The sequence below is a fragment of the Pagrus major genome, chromosome 6, assembly GCF_040436345.1.
Source record: "Pagrus major chromosome 6, Pma_NU_1.0".
NCBI classification, from domain to species: Eukaryota; Metazoa; Chordata; class Actinopteri; order Spariformes; family Sparidae; genus Pagrus; species Pagrus major.
Window position 1 is genome coordinate 37862509 of NC_133220.1, and position 21023 is coordinate 37883531.

The 21023-nt window shown below is 40.9% G+C and overlaps 1 protein-coding gene across 1 annotated transcript in view; it reads right to left on the bottom strand.

Annotated features, from left to right (window-relative positions):
• LOC140997982 (constitutive coactivator of PPAR-gamma-like protein 1 homolog) overlaps positions 1-20586 on the bottom strand; it is a 65860-nt gene extending 45274 nt beyond the window's left edge. The window contains 6 exon segments of the mRNA XM_073468078.1: positions 115-205; positions 3503-3631; positions 17153-17235; positions 17318-17564; positions 18884-19084; positions 20308-20586. Of these exon segments, the coding sequence (XP_073324179.1) occupies positions 115-205; positions 3503-3631; positions 17153-17235; positions 17318-17564; positions 18884-19084; positions 20308-20586 (1030 nt within the window).
• Positions 20587-21023: the final 437 nt, after the last annotated feature.

The following is a 21023-nucleotide window of genomic DNA, read 5'->3' on the forward strand; positions in this document are numbered from 1 at the left end:
TCAGCTGACGGAGACCAATTTTGACATCATCCATCTACATCTACAAACCACAGCTGCAGATGAACACCACCAATAATATTCAAGACCACACAGTGTAATTATACAGAAACCCACCCAAGTGGGGAGGGAAGTGAGGGGGTTTGCTGGCCACTGAGTAATACTCCACTGCCTTCTTGAAGCGGATGACTTTGTCATCGGTGCGCGACTGGAAAAAAAACGACAAAAAAACCCCATGAAATTACATTAATGCACATAGAGCAGTCACAGAATAAAAACTTAACTTCTCAGTTAACAACGAATACCTATGGGAAGAATGGCTATTTTTGGTTCCTCTTTAGTTTATGGGGTCAACTACAGGTTTCATAAAATGCAGCGTTTTTTCTCATTCCAGGTGGGGCTGGGCGGTATACCACCATCAAGGATTTTGCAATATCGTCATAATTGTTTTGGCGTGTTACAATTAATGTCCTTTACTGTGGCTGCGATGACATGCAACTAGGGAATTAAACACGCACTCATAGATACATAGTTACATCGAGTAACAGCTGTGTTACTGAAGTCGGCATAAGCAAGGAAAACATCAATGTGCAAGGTAGGGTAAGTTACTGTTTATTCTGCAGGTTAACCTGTTGAATTTAGCATCAGCACACCCATGGGCTAATGTGGCTCTAGTGTCAACTATAGCAAGCTGGTGCAATGTTGAAGTTTTAAGGAGAGTCCAGAGAAAAACTAATTTGAAGTCGATTCGCTCTTTGTGTAACTTAATACTGCAACACGAGCTCAGATTGCCCTGTTGTTAACATTACACAAGAGCTCCTGTGTGTGACTGTTTCTGCTGTATCTCATCTCATTTTCTTAAACCGCTTTATCCGTGAGTCGGTGATGTTGCCGCTTTATCCCCCTTTCAGGGGGTTGCGGTGGTTACTGGAGCCAATCCCAGTTTTCATATGGGCGGAGGCCAGGGTATATCCCTGGACAAGTCGCCAGCTCATCGCAGGGCCCTTTTCTGACGGCAGAGGCTGCCACACAAGGTGCCAACTACGCGTCAGGAGCAATTTCGGGGTTCAGTATCTTGCTCAAGGATACTTCAACATGTAGCTCAGTTCCGCCCAGGGGAGCGGGGTTCGAACCAGCGACCTTCTGGTCGACCTTCTGGTCGACCTTCTGGTCGCTGGTCACCTGCTCTACCCACTGAGCTACAGCTGCCCCTTTCAATCCTATTTGAAGTCAATAAACACGTTTTTTATCTTTTTTCTTTAATATATCCTTTTCACTGCCAATAGAATGAAAAGAGGTCAAATTATGTTTGGATGGAGTATCCCTTTTATTTTTATAAACCTGTGATATAATATTGTCAAAAATAGTGTGATATAAATTTTAGGTCATATAACCCACCCCTAATTCCAGGCTATTGCAAAGAGTTACATGGTGCCCAGATAGTAATCATTTTCAAACAAAGCTTCCTGAATCGCAAAGTTGCAGCAAGTTTAAATGACCTAGTACAGTCATTGTGAAAAGTTTACATACACTTTTAAGGAAATTTCATCATGGCAGTCTTCAGTTCCAATGATTTCTAAAGCTCTCATTTTTTCTGTGATGGAATGAGAGGAACACATACTACTTTGTCACAAAATACATTCACAAAGTTTGCTTCAAATCAAATCTGCTGACTCAAAAATACAGACAGTAACTTGGACAATCAATTTTGGTGATTAAAGAAAGTTGTGCTAATCAAACTTTCTTTGTAGCATGGCCTCTTAACTTGATTCTGATTGATAACAGCTGGTGACTTTTCTGGGCCCATTTTAATAGGACTTGTTTGATACACCCACTAGACTCAGCAAATGTTTACAAAAATATATTTATTCTTTTACGTGTTAACTGAACATTCACAATGTAAATAAAAAAATGTATGATCCACACACATTAAAGTGAATATCAAACTGCACTTATGTAATCAAAGGGGAATTGAGCCTTGACCGACGTGCAATAACTGTACTACATGTTACACTGGGCAGCAGCAACGATGCATTGTGGTTGACAGGCAACATTATAAAAGAAGACCCTCACTCAAAATGCTGGAACTAAAGTGTATTCAGTGGCAGTGCACAACACCCAACTGCAACCAAATAAAGTCAAAACATAAAAACAGAGGGACGGGGAATGTTAAGGATGCATGGATAGAGATGCTTGCAGTGTGCCGGCGCTGGCTGAGGCTGACACACTCGGGCTTGGAGACCGCAAGACATGAAATGTCACAATGACCAGCAATATGTTTGGAGACGAGAAGGTGAGGCCTTTCACCCCAAGAACACCAGTCCTTCTGTCAAACATGGTGGTGGTAGTATTATGCTGTGGGGCTGTTTTGCTGCCAGTGGATCTGGTGCTCGAAAGAAAGTAAATGGAATTATGAAGGAGGATTATCTCCAAATTCTTCAGGAAAACCTGAAATCATCAGCCAGAAGACTGGTTCAGTTAGGTGTTCCAACAGGACAATGATCCCAAATATACATCAAAAGTAGTAAAGGAATTGCTAGAGTTGAGGTTTTGAAATAGTCTTCCCAAGTCCTGACTTGGACCCCATCAAGAACATGTGGACTGGGCTGACGAAACAAGTCTCTTCCGGAAAGCCACTGTAGAATGACCTACTTCCATATTCAGCCTACCAGTGTTGAACTTCACCGATTTTGTCAGGGGTCTGTCAGAAGCTTGGGGATGGCTATCAAAAGCACCTAATCCAGGTGAAAATGGCTAAGGGACATTTAACCAAATACTAGAATTACTGTATCTATATTTTTGACCCAGCAGATCTGGCCATATTTTCAGAAGATCTATAATAAATTAATTACTGAACCAAACTTTGTGATGTTTTGAAGTAGTATGTGTTCCACTCATTCCATCACAGAAAAATGAGAGCTGTAGAAATCATTGGAACTGAAAACCATGATATACATGTTGTTTACAAGTGTATGTAAACTTTTGACCACAACTGTACCTGCCAGTAGCACGACCTTTATGTCTGATGGTACTTTACTTTCTGAGCCATTATTCTTTCTATTTCAGTGCACAGTCATTGTATATACATGATGTACTGTATTGTAACTATTTTTATGTGTATGCTATGATAAGGAAAATAAATCTGTAGCTATAGCTTTAGATAGCTAGCTTGGCAGTGGCTAAAAATTAAGGTCATAATATTCACTGAATTATCAAGAAAATTCTATAATCTTATTTTTTACAAAGGTCTGTGAATAAATAATAATCAATTTGCTGTCTAACCATAGATTTGTTTTTAGATTAGGCTGTTAGTCTAAATGTCAATGTTCTGTCAATTTCCCCTATAATATCTAACATTGTATCAAATGTTGATATTTTTTAAAGATATTGTATCGAAGTGGACATTTATTGTGACAACATTTGTTGTTTTACTGCCACTCCAATATAATATATATATATATGTATATATTCAATTTATTAGGAATATTAAAAAGCCAGTTCATACCTGTGAATGCTTGAAGATGTCCTTAGCGATAGCCTCCAGGTTGGTGATGTCTGGGAAGTTGCGGACATAGTCAGCCACAGCCTTGATGACAACATCACAGGGCGGGAGCACAAGCTGGTGGGCACGGACCTGAGAAATGATGACAAACGCAACCACTCAAATTTGAAATAACTGTCAGTGGTAAAGCACCATTTTAAAAATGCTTTTTTTTCTCAGAGTTCGGCACATCATACACGCTTACAGGTCAATGCTGGTGAGCCTGTGTGAGAATATGTAACAATTTTGATCAAGATCTTGAACAGCACTTAAGACAGGCAAAATACAACAATGCCCATGAGTCAATTAGAGGCGAAAATCAGAGAGGTGGTGAAATCAATCGTTGCAGTTAAGAACAACGCACATTGCCATGGTTACTGAATTCATCCATTGAATGTAACGTGTTGTTTTTGTTTACAAGACAACCCCACAGAGAATCTTTAAAGTCAGCGAAGGAGACAGACAGACAGACAATCAGACAGACACACAGACAGACAGCATTTGATTGGATCAGTCAGAAGTGGGCGTGAATACAGCATGATGCTGAGCTGTAGAGGACAGGTAAAGAAATTAAGAGGGATTGTGCTGTATAATTCTCCCATTACCAATATATAGTTGAGAATGAACATTATACAATATAGGGATGTAACAATCCCAAAAACTCACGGTACGATATCATCACAATATGTGGTCCATGGCACAATATTTATTATGATATTTAAAAAAATAGAAAAAGATGACTTGAACAATGTCCTTATAATAAATGTGATGCGTGCAACATTTATTATTCATATACAGTTTGTTTTTACTTCTTACTTGCGGTACTTCTGCTTTCCTTCTATAGAAAAATGAGCCGGCCATGACCAACACGTGTATAAAACATAGCAATAAATTGTCTTTGCAATGAATGATCAGACTTTGCACAATGACTAAATAATACAGCAACCAGTAAGCAATCCCTCCCTCCCTCCCTGTGATTGTAAAGGACTATCGTAGTTGGTTTGTCATAACAAACAGCCCACAGCGGAGCTGATACAGCAGATTGTGAGCCGTAGTTTCCCAAGCTGTAAACACACTGTCTGGCTGTCACAGCTGCAGTGTCTTTGTACTCGTTAGGTGAAGTAGACAGGCCGGGTGGCTGAGCAGCAGCAAGGCAGCCCAGTAGCAGCCTGCCCCACGGATAGCCGGCCTGCTTGCTCCACCAAATGAGCCTAGAGACACTCTTGCAAAAAAAGAATCTCTGGTGAATGAGATCGGTGTGTTGGTGTGAAGAGTGTTACTACAGCTCAAGCATCACCAAAAATAGACATTAACACGCATCTGTGTGAGCTAACGGGAGCCGACAGCTGTGGGTCTCAATGCCAAGAGTCAAGCATTGAGAACAAAACCAATCAAGCCAACCAATCAGAGGCGAAGTTGGGCAGGTTACTGGGGAATTGAGGCTGACTTCTTGAGCAGTATGACTGCACCCTCTGCTGTTCAAACAGAACAATACAATGACAGGCAGCGATAGCAGAATGCATTTGTGCTGATTTCCCTTGTTGGATCCATGAGATTCACAAGCAAAATAACCACACAATAGGTTGTCATTTTTTTATCGTGGTATCGTGAAATTTGTTACGTTACCTCCATAATACAATATTATTTGTCTGGTTTTGTATTTGAATATAGTTATACATACAGTATCTTTGTAGATGTAGAATTTTACATTCCTTTGGTTATTTAGTTAGTTGAATTCCGTGCCATTTTCAAGTTAATATGACGTTTACGAGCTGGGTGCCAGTGATGGTGCAGCAGTAGAAAGTATTCAAAGGGGAATTCCAATATTTTTAAATCAGGGTCATGTATTAACATGTTTTGGTGTGTAAATGATTCATATCAACCAAAAGTTTTGGAATTGGTCCAGTAGATCACCTCATCTGGCAGCCACGAAACAGTTGCAAGATAATCCTTTGGGGCACCTCCAACTATCAAGGTTATGTTTTGGTTACATAAAGGATCTTATTAATTAACAAAAAGATCCATCTCTGTCGGAATCTTTCCATTGTCGTCAGACACAGTTGGAGTTGCCCCAAAGAATGACACTGCAGCAATTGCAGCCGTGTAGCAGCTGCCAGATGAGGTGATCTACTGGACTGATTCCAGACCTTTTGGTAAGATTAAATAATTTACAACATGTGAATATAGGGCCCAGGTTTAAAAATAAAGGTTTTTTTCTTTAACACGTGATTAGTCAGTGTGTAGAATATGAAGTCCTGTGAAGTAGGTCATTCCACAGTTAAATGTAATCGTGCCAGTGTGGTGGGTAGTCAATCTGCACATGTGAAGCAGGTGGCTTCAAGTTTAATCACAGCTAGTCATTTACAGCTGTTACAAGTTACAGCTGAACCTTTTACACAGTGCACTGAAACTGTCTGCCACTGCTGTCTACAACTGTTTGACTCAACCATTCAATCCATGAATATCCTGTTTCTCTAAACTGTGTTAGATTGGCCATGTATGAAATGTAGCCACATCATTGCATCCAGCTAGTAGTTGACACATAAACGGTTTCGGATCTTTTTTTTGTCCAACTAACAACTGTTTTGTTAGTGGATTTTTAGCCATCAGTTTCACTAAACAGGCAGTGATGCTCGTAATCCTGCTTAAACTGTATGAAAGCTACTGAAGCATTCATGACTGTTCTCTTGTCTTTCAATAAGACAGGCAAGTACAAGCCTCTTTTTTTCATACATTTTATTGAACAAAGTGGTCAATGCACACTCCAAATACAGTAAATGTTTTCATTTTCCATTTTCACAACGAACAAAAAACCTAAAATAATCTGCTATAACAGAGTCCCATCTCATCTCCCCCATCCAACTCCACAGCATCCCCGTGAACCCAGAGTAGCCAGATGTACAACATGACATGTGGCTACATAAAAGACAAATAAATAAAGAAAAAAAAGAAAAGAAAAAAGGACTGATTCATTGTTTAAGAGAGAAGCTGGTGGTTGCTGACACCTAGGACATTCTGCCAGGATGCTGAAAATCATTAACCAACAGAAGTCACAGGGGTTAAAGCGCAAGTGTACCTGCTTATACATTTGTGTGGCGGGCAGACAGTGAGGTAAGTACTCAAGGCTGACATGTACTAAACAGACCACTACAGTGACCCTTCCCCAGGAGGAAGCTGGTTAACATAATTGATCAGTGACTTCCAATGAGAATAACATCTATCAGAGGAACATAGAAGTACAATTTTCTGACGGGCAATCAGGGAGGTAAAGCGTTAACACTGATTTGGGGCACCGTCGCTTGATTTGATCTGGAGGTCTACTGAAAATAGCAATATGAGGGGACGGACAGATTTTCAACCCCAAAACTTCTGAGACTGTTGTAAAAAAATGGCTGCCAGAAGTTGGACAATTTGGGGCATGACCAGAACATGTGGGATAAGTCACAGGCAGCCTGAGAACTACCCAAAAGTATTGGCTCACCTGCCTTGACTCTTACTTAAGTGACATCCCATTCTTAATCCATAGGGTTTGATATGATGTTGGTCCACCCTTTGCAGCTATAACAGCTTCAACTCTTCTGGGAAGGCTTTCCACAAGGTTTAGGAGTGTGTTAATGGTAATTTTTGACCATTCTTCCAGAAGCGCATTTGTGAGGTCACACAATGATGTTGGTCGAGAAGGCCTGGCTCTCAGTCTCCGCTCTAATTCATCCCAAAGGTGTTCTATCGGGTTGAGGTCAGGACTCTGTGCAGGCCAGTCAAGTTCATTCACACCAAACTCTCTCATCCATGTCTTTATGGACCTTGCTTTGTGCACTGGTGCACAGTCATGTTGGAACAGGAAGGGGCCATCCCCAAACTGTTCCCACAAAGTTGGGAGCATGGAATTGTCCAAAATCTCTTGGTATGCTGAAGCATTTGGAGTTCCTTTCACTGGAACTAAGGGGCCAAGCCCAGCTCCTGAAAAACAACCCCACACCATAATCCCCCCTCCACCAAACTTTACACTTGGCACAATGCAGTCAGACAAGTATCGTTCTCCTGGCAACCGCCAAACGCAGACTCGTCCATCAGATCGCCAGATGGTGAAGCGCGATTTGTCACTCCAGAGAACGTGTCTCCACTGCTCTCGAGTCCAGTGGCGGCGTGCTTTACACCACTGCATCTGACGCTTTGCATTGCACTTGGTGATGTATGGCTTGGATGCAGCTGCTTGGCCATGGAAACCCTTTCCATGAAGCTCTCTATGCACTGTTCTTGAGCTAATCTGAAGGCCACATGAAGTTTGGAGGCCTGTAGCAATTGACTCTGCAGAAAGTTGGCGACCTCTGCACACTATGCGCCTCAGCATCCGCTGACCCCGCTCCGTCATTTTACGTGGCCTACCATTTCGTGGCTGAGTTGCTGTCATTCCCAATCGCTTCCACTTTGTTATAATATCACTGTCAGTTGACTGTGGAATATTTAGGAGCAAGGAAATTTCGCGACTGGACTTGTTGCACAGGCGGCATCCTATCACAGTACCACGCTGGAATTCACTGAGCTCCTGAGAGCGACCCATTCATTCACAAATGTTACAAACAGTCTGCATGCCTTGGTGCTTGATTTTATACACCTGTGGCCTAGGAAGTGATTGGAACACCTGATTTCAATTATTTGGATGGGTGAGTGAATACTTATGGCAATATAGTGTATCTATTGCATCCCTCATCTAATCTGCCCCGATAGAGCTTGGCAAGCTTAGCCTTACTTTAATGATTCATATGTAATACTTTAATTGTATAAGGCTAAGTCTAGCACAGCTGAAGGAAGAATAGACAGCTCGCAGGGCTTTTTCCCAAAAGTCATCCAACAGAGTGATTTGCAGTTCTTTCTCCCAGCTGGCCCTAGTTTTGTTAACAACTGAGTCACTAGGTGGAGAAAGAAGGTTATAAAAGTGAGAGATGTGGCCTTTGGATAGAGTTTCAGCTTTGAGAAGCATATCCATGCCACTTGGAGGTGGAATTTGAGGAAACGTAGAGGAGTGAGTCTGAGCTAAAACTGAGCTTTTCATGTTGAAGGTTAGGCGGAATTGTTCAAAGCTAGCAAATACACCACCTTTATACATCTCTCTCAGATGGCGGAGATCATTCCTCCTAAAGGACGTAAATTCAGGGTCAATTTTAGCAGGCAAGAATAAATGGTTATTACAAATATGAGTTGTCTGAGGGAGAGTGAGCCATACGGAGTGACGCCTCACTGATTCTTGAGAATTTGGATAAAACAGGTTTCAATTTTGAAAAGAAAAACATTTAAGTACTAAGAAATCTAAAGTTATATGTTGATGTAACAAGGTCTCAGCAATCATGCAATATTTTGGTGCAACCTCCTGAGTTTGTACTTTTTTTATTAAATACTTTTATCCTGTCATTACTGTCTGACAGTGATGACCCAAATGACTTAGTCCTATTTATTTAGGCTAACATAGATTCAGAGTTTATAAAGCATTATGTCTACATATATTCTATTAAATTTGAATATTCACTTTGGAAAATTTTTTATACTACTTCACATGTACTTCTTTAGAAACTCTTGAGTCATGCAACTTTTATAATTAGCATTAAATATACAAAATAAGAATTATGGACATAAAAACATATTTTTTTCTTTATTTATTAGAGAGAATTACTTATAATAATATATTAATAATAATAAATCAACTACACTGATGGAACAGCTTGTTAACAAATTCATTTAAAAACAAAAAAAACACGTCCATCTGACGCTGTTGAGTCAGACCTGACGTGTTGACATGGAGCTGACGGTGGTGACTAAGGCCTACAATTCCAACACCACTCAAGTCAATGTTGCATTGATAAATAACTTTAAACAACAATTTGGTTTTATAAATAAAAAGCTACATTTTATCCTTTTGTAAAAGTTTGGTAAATCAATGAATGCTCTGATGCCCTGAATCCATTCATGCACTTCAATCACAATCAGGTCATCAATGCCTTGGTATGGATTCTTTGACTTGAAACATGTTGGCTTATTCAGCTGCTGTCATAACTGCCTATAAACAAATGAACAGTCAGAATTTAATGGAATTGCCATTACATTAGTGAGTATGAAGTTAATTAGGTTTAATCTGGTAAAATGTGGGATCATTTTATAAAATGGTTGTGAAATGGTGCAACTACATTCATTTATAGTGTTAGTCATTGGGGTCACATTCATTTTGGGGTACGTAGACCTGATTCTGGCATAAATAAAGGAGGAATCCTGTAAATTGTTAAGAAAAAGGTTCAAATTATACACTGAAAGCCACATCACTTCTTCTTAAAATGCATATATTCATGTCATAATTTTGAAATAATCCTTTCTATACAAAAGAGACGGTGTTGACATGTCATGGTTTTGACAGTAGACACAGCAATAAATATGTAAACTTTATAGAAAAAAAATACCAAACTTATAGCAGCTTTTTTGACCTTATTGCATTCAACAAACATGGAGGATGGAAAGGAGGTCCTTGGGAATATAGTTGACCACGTGGGTGGCTGACTTTGTTGCTTTTTCATAAATATCTGATGGTGTTGACAAAAACTTCAGACACTGTTTGTCTAACCATAAAATAAGAATAAATATTGTTGAAAATTCACCGCTTTTAGTTTTAAAGATGTTTTATGTTTTTTCACAGTTTTTTCTCAAATTGAAATGTTATTCTCTTGTTTTGGGACAACTAGTTTTGCTGGTACTGGGCTGACATATAATCATATGAATTATAAAAAAACAAATGTAAAACTGTTACAATTGTGCAAAAGACCCACAGATGATCAACCATGATTATTCTAAACAAGAAAATTTTATTAATTTTCAACGAAAGTAGCATAGATAATATGCTAGATAGGGTCACGGAAATATAAGAGAAGATCGTCAGCATATAACAAGACCTTATGGTCTGTGCCCCATCTCTGAATCCCCTCAATTAATTTCTTTGCCTTTAAGGCAATTTCGAGTGTTTCAATTGCAACCGCAAATAAGAGCAAGGAAACTGGGCACCCCTGGAGAAGACAGGGAAGGATTCAGAGCGCTGGGTGTTCGTACACACTGAGGCCTGGGGGGAGGAGCAAAGTAATTGAAGCCTGCACCAAAACCAAACTGTTGTCGAGAGGAAAATGGATAGGCCCACTCCATCCTGTCAAAAGTCTTGACAGCGTCCATAGATATAATAACCTCCTGTTCTGTAGGACAATGCAGGGTGTGAATGATGCTGAGAAGTCTTCTGACTTCTGGCGAACTAGTGCCTCCCCCTTGTGAACCATGTCTGGTCCTCCGATATAACTGAAGGCATGACAGACTCCAACCTGCGGCCCAGGGCCTTTGCGAGTATTTTAACATCGAAAGGTAGGAGCGAGATTGGCCGGAAGGATGTTTAGTTCCAAGGGTCTTTGCTAGTCTTAAAAATCAAAGAGATAGAAGCAGTGGGCAGCATGGAGCCCTGGCGGTATAAGTGATTACAAAATAAGAGACAACGCGCTGAAGTCACGTATATGGCTTCAGTACGGGGTACTGAATCTCTCGTAGTGAATAAACAAAAGAAAAATAAAGGACAGCACTCCCATCAAACTGTTTATTCTTGCGACACGGACATTTCTGGAAAGACGCCCTTTCTCAGCGTGTATTCTTGCAAAATCACTACACAGGTGTGCTAATTATGAGTGATTAAACATTTCTAATAATGATGGGGCCAGTTGATCTGAGAATTTCTTATAAAATTCAACAGTGTATCCATTGGGTCCCGGACATTTGCCAATATTAATTGACTGTATCGACTCTTTAATTTCAGAAAGCCGTAATGGGGCATCGAGCATTCTCACAGTCGTAAAGGATATTTTGGGCATGATTAATCTTTCAGTAATTAAAGTAAGTAATTGGGCTCCATCATTAGAGCATTCTGAGCATGTACAGTTGACAGTAAAACTTCTTAAAGATATTATTAATCTCCTCTGGATTGGAAGGGAGACCATTTCGTCCTGTATCCGTGAAATTCTACTGTGGTCAGCTGACAGTCAGATCATGAATTGAAATGCAAAGTTTATTTTCTTTTAAAAAAAAATGTCTTACTATTATGCAATAGTCTCAAGCGGTAGGCTAACACGTGACTGCTAGGACCAGTACTTGAAGCATTTTCCTGGTGCAGCTAATGAGATGATGCCATTCCTTTTCGTATTGTATCCCTGCTAAGGAGCACATTCATGCACATAAAGCAAACCAACTTGATATGAAAAGGACAAATGTATCTATGAAAGGTATCCATCAAAGACACATATTACATGAATAACAGTGGTCTGATCCATGTTGCTATCAGCATCAAGGGCCAGTTGTTCAAAACATTTAAAATCAAAATGATCCAGATTTGGAAATCCCATTTTTTGCTATTCAGGATCAGGTAATCAGTCTTACTTTTATGCCGGTTTTTCAAAGCAACATTGGACTGGATCACCCTGATCCAGATACACAGTTTTCAAGATTACCAAATCCGGATTACCAGTGCTCCAAATGGGACAGCATATCACAATGTGGGCTACCAGCTATGTAAAGAACAACAGGTAGAAGAGCCAACATGGGGTCACTGTAAGTGTTTATTATTTTGAGACAAAACACAAAAATAACAAACATCCACTTGCATTCATAATTTCTTTTATGACCCCTCATCTGAGCCACAACAAATAAAAAACAAATATACATTAACACATACATTGTGGATATTTTGAAAACATCTTAAATTAAAAAAAAAAGCTAAATGTCCAATAGTTAACAAAATAAAGAATGTTCAGGGTTCTTCTTCATCTGAGGGGGAGAGACCAGCATTTTCAAGCCCTGCTTTTAGGAGGCGGATCTGAAGTTTTGCTTTGGTTTGCTGCAGTTTGGTCAGCTTGATTTGTTCCACTGCCAGGAGTATCTGTGCTTCTGCTCTTTCAGTTTCTCGTTTAAGAAGTGATTCATAGGCATCATCATTATTATTTGGCAAAGGACGCTTCAAGCCTCTTTTCTGAGCTCCTCTGACTGCTGGCTCTACCAGTGAGGATCCAGGTTGTTCTTCAATAATAGGGCTTGAGATCCAGAATAAATGTTTCCTCTGCATTAGGAGGAACTGGCTCACTTTCCTCTACAATCGTAGGCTCACCATCCCCTACAACACCTTGAATCCCGTGCAGAGCTTTAGAGTTCTTACCTCCAATAATGTCCAGAACCACATCTGTGTATTCACCTTTCTTAAAGGGTTTGTTGCCTGTTTGGGTGTTATTTGCTTCAGCAAGGTCCTTTGTTGCTCTGGCCCTCAGATTCTTCCATCTAAATTTCACTTGCTCCAAGGTCCTCTTCTGGCCAGACCCCATTGCATTCACATTCTGGGTGATTTCAACCCAAATGTCTTTCTTCCTTTTGTTAGTCACCATTCCACTCGCAACAGAGCTTCCTACTATTGAGGCATAATGGCACTTAACACCCTCCAGCAGTGCATGGGTTTCTGCAACAGTGAAATTAGGTCCTTTTGAGTCCATGGTTCCACCTCATCTGTTGTAGTGAACATAGTATTTATAGTCCTTGGGCATGATTGATTTAATTGAACACAAGCCAAAGCTCGTCAGCTAATGGGTGGGTGGATATTTGACAGCCATCTTATATTCACCCTTTCTCAGAGGACTTAGAGAGAGGCACTGACATGGCAGGTATTGTCTATCGCTACCACCATTTTGGTGGAAGAGGATACCGTCAAAGGGTGTATGTTGAGCGTGCAAAACCACTGGAGCAATACACCACTGAAGAACTGTATGCTCGCTTTCGCTTTGGGAATGCTGATATTAAGTACATTGCAGACCTTGTCAGGCCAAAACTTCAACGGAGAACCCGAAGGACTCACAGTCTGTCTGTGGAAGAACAGGTCCTCATTGGTCTGCGCTTCTATGCATCTGGGACTTTCTACCAAGTTGTTGGTGACAATATAGGAGTGGACAAATCAACTGTGAGTGATGTAGTGAAAGCTGTGTCAATTGCATTGGCCAGCCTGGTCAATCAGTTTGTTTCACTTCCAAAGGATGACCAGATTGCCCAGACCAGTTTTTTCTTTTGGGGAACATGCCCAATTCTGTTGGGGTTATTGACTGCACTCATGTGCATATCCAAGCACCTCATGAGAGGGAGTGGGAGTACATCAACCGAAAGGGGAGGCGCAACATCAACATCCAACTTGTGGGTGACGCTGACCTCATCATCACAAACTGTGTCGTGAAGTGGCCTGGGTCTGTTCATGATGCATGTATCCTGAGAGAGAGTGCTTTATACAGAGAGCTCCAAACCAACCGACTGGATGGCATAATATTAGGAGACAGTGCCTATCCACTCCTACCATGGCTGATGACTCCTTTTCTTGCAGCAACCACACCTGCGCAGGCACGCTTCAACGCTGCTCATTGCAAAACAAGATGTGCAATTGAGCGTTTAAATGGAGTTCTGAAGAGACGCTTTGCATGCCTTAACTACTTGCGAGTGGAACCACAGGGAGCATGCAACATAATACCTGCGTGTATTGTCCTGCACAACAACGCTACCAGGCGCAATGTCCCTCTCTGTGATGATTTTTATGATGCACCTGTGCCTGTTGAAGAACCGGACCAACCTCTGGCGTTCTGTCAGAATGAGGGACTAACTGGACGTGTAGTAAGGGATGCAATTGTTAGAAATTGTTTTTGACAGGTTCATCTCCGATGGTTGTTTCTTTGAAATTAATATACAGTGATGAATGACAGAAAAAATTGAATATATTATTTTTGTTTGTTATTGAAATCTGTTTGGGGGATTGTTTCCTGGGGACAAGATCATTTTTATTTTATTTTTACTTTACTATACTGAAAGGCTTAATTGGTAGCCTATGTCTACTTTATCTACTTTATCACTGTAACGGTTAAACAAGTCAAGTGCAAAATATAAATAAAAGTATATACACTAAATTATACAAATGTATTATTTGAGCAATTTTAAAGTTTTACTACATTTTCTTCCTGAAATCCACCTTGAAATCCTACCCCCTGTTGGGATCAGGATAATCCTGTTTTTTTGGATCAAAGTTATCCAAATCCTACTGAAACGTTTTGAACAACACAGATTAATCCAGATTAAAACTATGATTGGGTTCTGTGATCTAATCTGATTTCAGATTCCTTCTTTCCCTTTTGAACAACCCATTTTCAAGATTTGATCCAATCCGATAATCAAAATCAGATCAGATTACCTTTGAACAACTTGCCCCAAGTTACACTCACCTGTCAGAGAGAGACTCAGCAGAAGTAGTAGAAACATCAGGGCATGGTTCTGTCGTGAACTGACGCTTCAAGGCTTGAAGTTGATGCGTCCTTCCCATAACTATAGGACACAGAAATAGGCAACATCAGCACATTTTTAAAACGTCCAGTTCAAAGACTATATGAATGAACGTCATATAAATACCATCCAACAACACCAGTTCACAAAATACAACACAAATGTTGTAAAATGTTCAGTTTTATCACACAGCACAATGCCACAGATGTCGCAAGTTTTGAGGGAACATGCAATTGGCATGCTGACTGCAGGAATGTCCACCAGAGCTGTTGCCCGTGAATTGAATGTTCATTTCTCTACCATAAGCCGCCTCCAATAAAGCAAAACTGCACATTCCAGAGTGGCCTTTTATTGTGGCCAGCCTAAGGCACACCTGTGCAATATTCACGCTGTCTAATCAGCATCTTGATATGCCACACCTGTCTCTCATATTTGAGAGAAATGGTTCTTTTGTATATATAGAAAAAGTTTTAGATCTTTGAGTTCAGCTCATGAAAAATGGGAGCAAAAACAAAAGTGTTGCGTTTATATTTTTGTTCAGTGTATGTTTCATACAGCAGTAGTCTGCTATTTAAGCTAGCTAGCTAGCTAACATTAGTGACAAACTGCTAACATTAGTGTCGGGTAAATACATAGCATCAACATAAGGAGCTAACGTTAGCTACGTTGACTACATAATGCAGAGTAATAATACATTTCCCCAACAAAAACAAACCAGCTCATTACCTGTCCAACAGAGACACAGCTACCATGGCGACACAGAGACACAGCTACCATGGCGTACCATGGCAATGTTGCCGTGTTCAGGCCCTTTGACTCCTTCAGTTGTCGCCATCGCTGAAAAGTCACTCCGATGTTGACTCTCGTTTTACTTCTTGCGCTGTCTAACTTCTTTTTTTGGTAGCCTTCTCAAGTTCAGTCTTTCTTTTCTTTCTTTGGTACCGCTGGTGATCAGAAGTGTGGCTGTAGTTTCTCTGCCATTCTTGACGTAAACAGTCAGCCATAGCTCCAGTGTAGATCCCGGTCACGTGCAATGAGTGAGTCAGCACAGGGTGGGCAGGGTGGTCAGGTAAGGGCAGATTGATTGACACGTAGTCTGTCCATACAAAATTGACAGGCCGGTAAAATTGATTGGATGAAGTTTTTACAGCTCCGTCGCTGCCAGAGACCATGGATTTTTTTCTTTTTTTTTTTTTTTTTTAAATCATTTAATATTTTGAATGCTGTCAGGATGTTAAGAAATGTTATACAAATATGATAGAAAATGATTTTGAACAGAATTACCTACCCAAACTTTAAGTCCTTCTCTTATAGAAAGAACATTTTTGTGGATACAATTGTCTGTGTTGTTTAACAGTAAACATAAGCTGACCTGACCTTTATTCCTGAAAGAAATGTTTGTGTTTTGGAATGAAACCCACCAAAATGCTTTTCTCTACGATTTTTGCTTGCCATCAGTTCAAGGTTTACATGTAAGTAGCACACTGTACTAAACATGTGTTGCAGCATTGGTTCAGGTCACTTACAAGCCTTAAACCAATTTGAAATGTAAAAAGACACTGCAGTTTACTTCCCTCTGATAGAGCATCAATTATTAGTAATTTATTTATTGGCTGGACATTTTTCAGTGTTTAAATTAGTGAAGAAAAAATCTGAACTTGCTGACCCCTTGCTTGCTGTTGCTGCTGAGCTAAACATGTTTACTAACCTTCCACAGGCGCTGAGGTTAACTTTCAACCAAATGACTGACCTATCCGGCCGTGTCTTCAGGTACCTCATAAAGTTTAATGAGGTCGATCCAGCATCCTTTATATTCATTCCACAAAAGTTTCATTTGGCAATTCTTTTGTTTGCACCTTGTGTGTAGTTCCTATAGGCAAAGCCTATGACAAAGGGGAGCACTGCAGCAGTTGTTGTGCTCGTCGACATAGTGTTTTGTGGACATCAGTGCGCACCAGATGCATAAGGTTACGCATGAGGGAATGACATTCAGCTCTTCAGACATTTGCTTAATGTTAATGCGGCAAAAAATTTAAAATAAAGATTGTTCACAAGTCCCAAATCTCAAGTTTCAAGTCGCAAACTCGAGTCTCCATCTCTAGACGCAAAGCACCAACCTGTGTCAAAAGTATTCTAGCTCAGTATATGCTGAACCACTGTTCCACTCAGACTGTCATTCACTAACAACATTTACAACCCACTTCTATTACCAATCCTTTTTTTAAATAAAGAAATTATCATTACATCCTTTACCTTCAAAGATGCTAGTGGATGCTCAGGACCAAGTAAGCTCCAGTGAAAGGCAGCCAAGTCTTCATCTGGCAGTATGTGATTTCCTGTAAAACACAAGACAACATTGTTAAGTTAGTCACCTAAACCATCAGACCCACTTACACTATCCAGTAGTATCATACCAACCTAAAAGTGCAGCAAAAATGAGATAGCGACTTGGGTTCAGATTGAGCTGCCGTGCCACTTCGTGCATCAGGTACTGGCTAGTGGTGAGGCTTTTGCCGTTGCGGCTCAGTTTGAGGGCATTACCGCTGAAGTAGTACGGGATGTTGAACAGAGCGTAGTCCGAGTCGTAGGCCACCAGGCCGTGGAATCCGTTTTCTCTGCATAAGGCCATCACCTCCTGGTGGTGGTCCTCAATGCTCTGGACAACCTGAGGAGTGGCCGTGAGAAGAGTTGGGCTTCAGATGTTAATGCCTCAAAATAAACCTCTTACACAGACATGGTGTATTAGACACTTAAGAATACAAAACAAAACAAAAGAATACAGAGGCAGGATTTAAAAAGCAGGTTTGTTTGAGCTGCTCTTAGTCAGTGAACCTTAATATCTGCCTACCACACTGCATGGACCTTGTTGGGATCATTTTTATATAAGGTTATATGACAATTTGCAAAAAACATTTTTTAATATATTGCCAAAAAAATGTATTTATGAGGATATGTCCATATGCAGTTAAAGATCTATTTTGCAAATGTTTTATTAAGAGCATCCTGTCTTATTGTATGGTATGGCTATTCTAAAACCACTTACAGAAACAAATTAGGAAAAACTGAGAAAATCATGGGAAAACAGCAGGCTGACCTGTACCACCTGTATCTGACCAGGCTGACTGAGAAGGCAGACAAGGTCTGCAAGGATACATCTCATCCATCATATAGATACCCAGAGAACAGAACCAACTGAGAAAAAAAACTAATTCATTCCCATGGCAGCAAGTCAAACAAGACATGTGAGCTTCAGGAGTGTGGGGAATACATTGACCAGGGGATGTGAAATAAATGGATACACAGGTGATTCCCAGTATACCAACTATTCACATTTTGATTTATGAAACTTGTTGACATGCACTTTAAATGTCTGCCTGTTCTGTGAGGACACTGATGATGGCTGCAACAGATGATCTAGTTTTTTGTTTTTGTTTATCTGATTTTTTTGTGTTTCTGGTTGTTCTTTACCACATATTGCCTCTCAGATGACATTTAAGTTTTTCTAAGCGGTATCATCCCGATACCAATATGTCTGATTGGTATCCGATGTCGGATATTGACAGACTAGTGAAGATGTGTGACAACAGCTCTATAATGTTGCACGTCAGAGACACAAACTGCATGCAGAATGGGACTGCAGCTGGACTGTTTTAGCATGCGAGTCCAATGTTTATGCTCTGCTAGGACTACAAGCAAATACCTGGCCTGTTATTTATGATCAAACCCTACTCTCTTGTTGATTACATGCATTGACAGTCTGAGGTAGTGTCGTGTAATCAGAATGCGAATTAACAAGCAGACCATTGACTGTACTACTAATACTTGTAGAGGCACACTAATAAACTTGGCCTGGCAGCTTTTATCATGGGTGAAGATGACATGTGGGCAGCTAACAGGCGAACCAAAGAGCCTGCTAATGTGTGCCAGCGGTAGGCCCAGAGTGGCTGTGTTCAACAGGCACTGCCAGGCCGAGTTTCCACTCACCCCGATGCGAAACCTGAGGAGCGCCAGTCGGATGCAGTGGACCATGCACACGGGAGGAAGGAACCAGACTTTGGGCGGCGGTGTACCCTTGTTCTGGACGTGGCTGATGATCTGCTGGGCTGTCTGCCTCTCGTTCACCTGTCGCTTGACCCACTCGTGAAGACGGCCTTTCTCCAGGGCGCCATTGAAGCACACCAGGAGCTAGGGTTGCCAACCGTCCCTTGAAAAACGGAATCGTCCCGTATTTAGAAGGAAAAACACTCGTCCCGTATTGAGTGGGAACGGGACGCACTTTGTCCCGTATTACTGTGAGAGCCAACAAACAGTCAGTAAAAAGCCAATGGAAAATGAATAACAAGGCGCGCTAGATGAAAATTTACGGTAAACTCGTTCCCGGGCCCTGCCCTGCTCTGTGACCAATGAGCTGACAGCTTATTCACACACGAGTATGACGATCAAGAATACGCTCATCCCATTGGTCGAGCCTTGTGTTGCACACGGAAAAGATAGCGGAAGACAACAGAGCAGCATGGGTGACGACTCGAGTGACGACACTGCATTGGGGGGCGGAGAGAGAACAGAAGAAATACAAGTGGAAAAAGTAGGCTATGTCATGTGACAGCATGTTCTGGATGGTTATGTTAAATTAATTGTTTGACTGTTGTTAAAATTGTTAAAGCAGGAGTCAGTGATCCGGTCGTTATCTACGCCTCCTCCTGCCGTTCTGTCTCCTGATTGGATAACGCTTGAATCCCACAAGGAAAGTTTTCTCCTGGTTTACAGCAGAGCAGAGTGACTGAGAGACCCGTGTCTGTGCACAATATCTTGTTATTGTTTCATTATTAGTGTTTATTATTCAGTTTTTTGAACAGTGTAGGCACAAGCCAATGGTTTGGTGATGCTGTCTGAGCCATCTTTTTTTTTTTTTTTTTTTTTTAATGTGGAGAAGGTATGAAGTTATAAAAATTTGGAGTGATGAGTTTTCACAATATGTTTACAAGTTTACATTCTATCTGTTTGCACTTGCTGTTGCACTAAAAACACTATCACACATTATTATTTATTATTATTACAGGATGAAGTTTGTACATTCTATTTTTTTTTTTTTTACATGAATTTGTACTGTTTGATGTTAAGCAGGGCAGGCTTATGTTTATGAAAAATATTTTATTCAGCTAATTTTGTTATTTAGTATTAAATTGAATTTCTGGATAATAATTTGTTTTCCATGTGTTCATGTCACACAAATAGCTATGTATCCAATTCAATGCAGGTTCAAGACAAATACTTATAAAAATAGTTTCACGCACAAAAAAGGGGGCTAAAAAATAAATCACAGCAGGAGACGTAAAGGCAATCGGGTCGGCCGGCATGTCCCGCGTGACGTGTCCCTTATTTTTTTTTCAGGGAGTTGGCAACCCTACCAGGAGCTCAATGTTGCCTTTGAAGCAGGCCTTAGACAGGGCGGCCAGGTAGCCTAGCATGTGGTTCCACTGGCCCCCGCTGACCCAGTCGGTGTAGAAGCCTCCGTAGAGCCGGTGAAGACAGTTCTCAGCGTCCACCAGCAGTCTTAACGGACTCTGAGGCGGTCTCTGCCGGCCACCTCCAACCATACTCCCCCGGGCCTGCTTCTGGAGTTCCACCGACACCACAGCGCTGGGGCAGTGCTTTTCAATGTACTCTTGGAAATCTTGGATAACCATGTTGAGCGTCTTTCAGAAGAGACGGAAACTTAAAAGTGATTATTAAAAGGAGCGAAGTATTGGAGGAAATCAAACCGAAGGGGGTTGCAGTACGCCTCTCCCCCTGACAGAGACTGACAACCGGTTGCTAGCTGTTGATAATGCAGTAGTTGGAATCATTTCGAAAGAAACAAAGCTGCTGTTCAGGCATAGTCAGTTTTTGGCAAGTTGTTTTGTTGGTTCATGGCTGCTAGCTGCCATGTGTCGGTTCACGGAACCATGTCTGAGATTGTGAATCTGTCGGATGAATGGGAGACAGACGGGAATATGTGACGACATGACGCACCTACAGAGGGACACGAGGAAACCAAGAGGATTCACTGCTTCGTACTTCCGCATTTGCTTAATGTTATGCAAATAATATGGTCGTTCGAGACGAGCCGTTCCTTCCTGCGCAG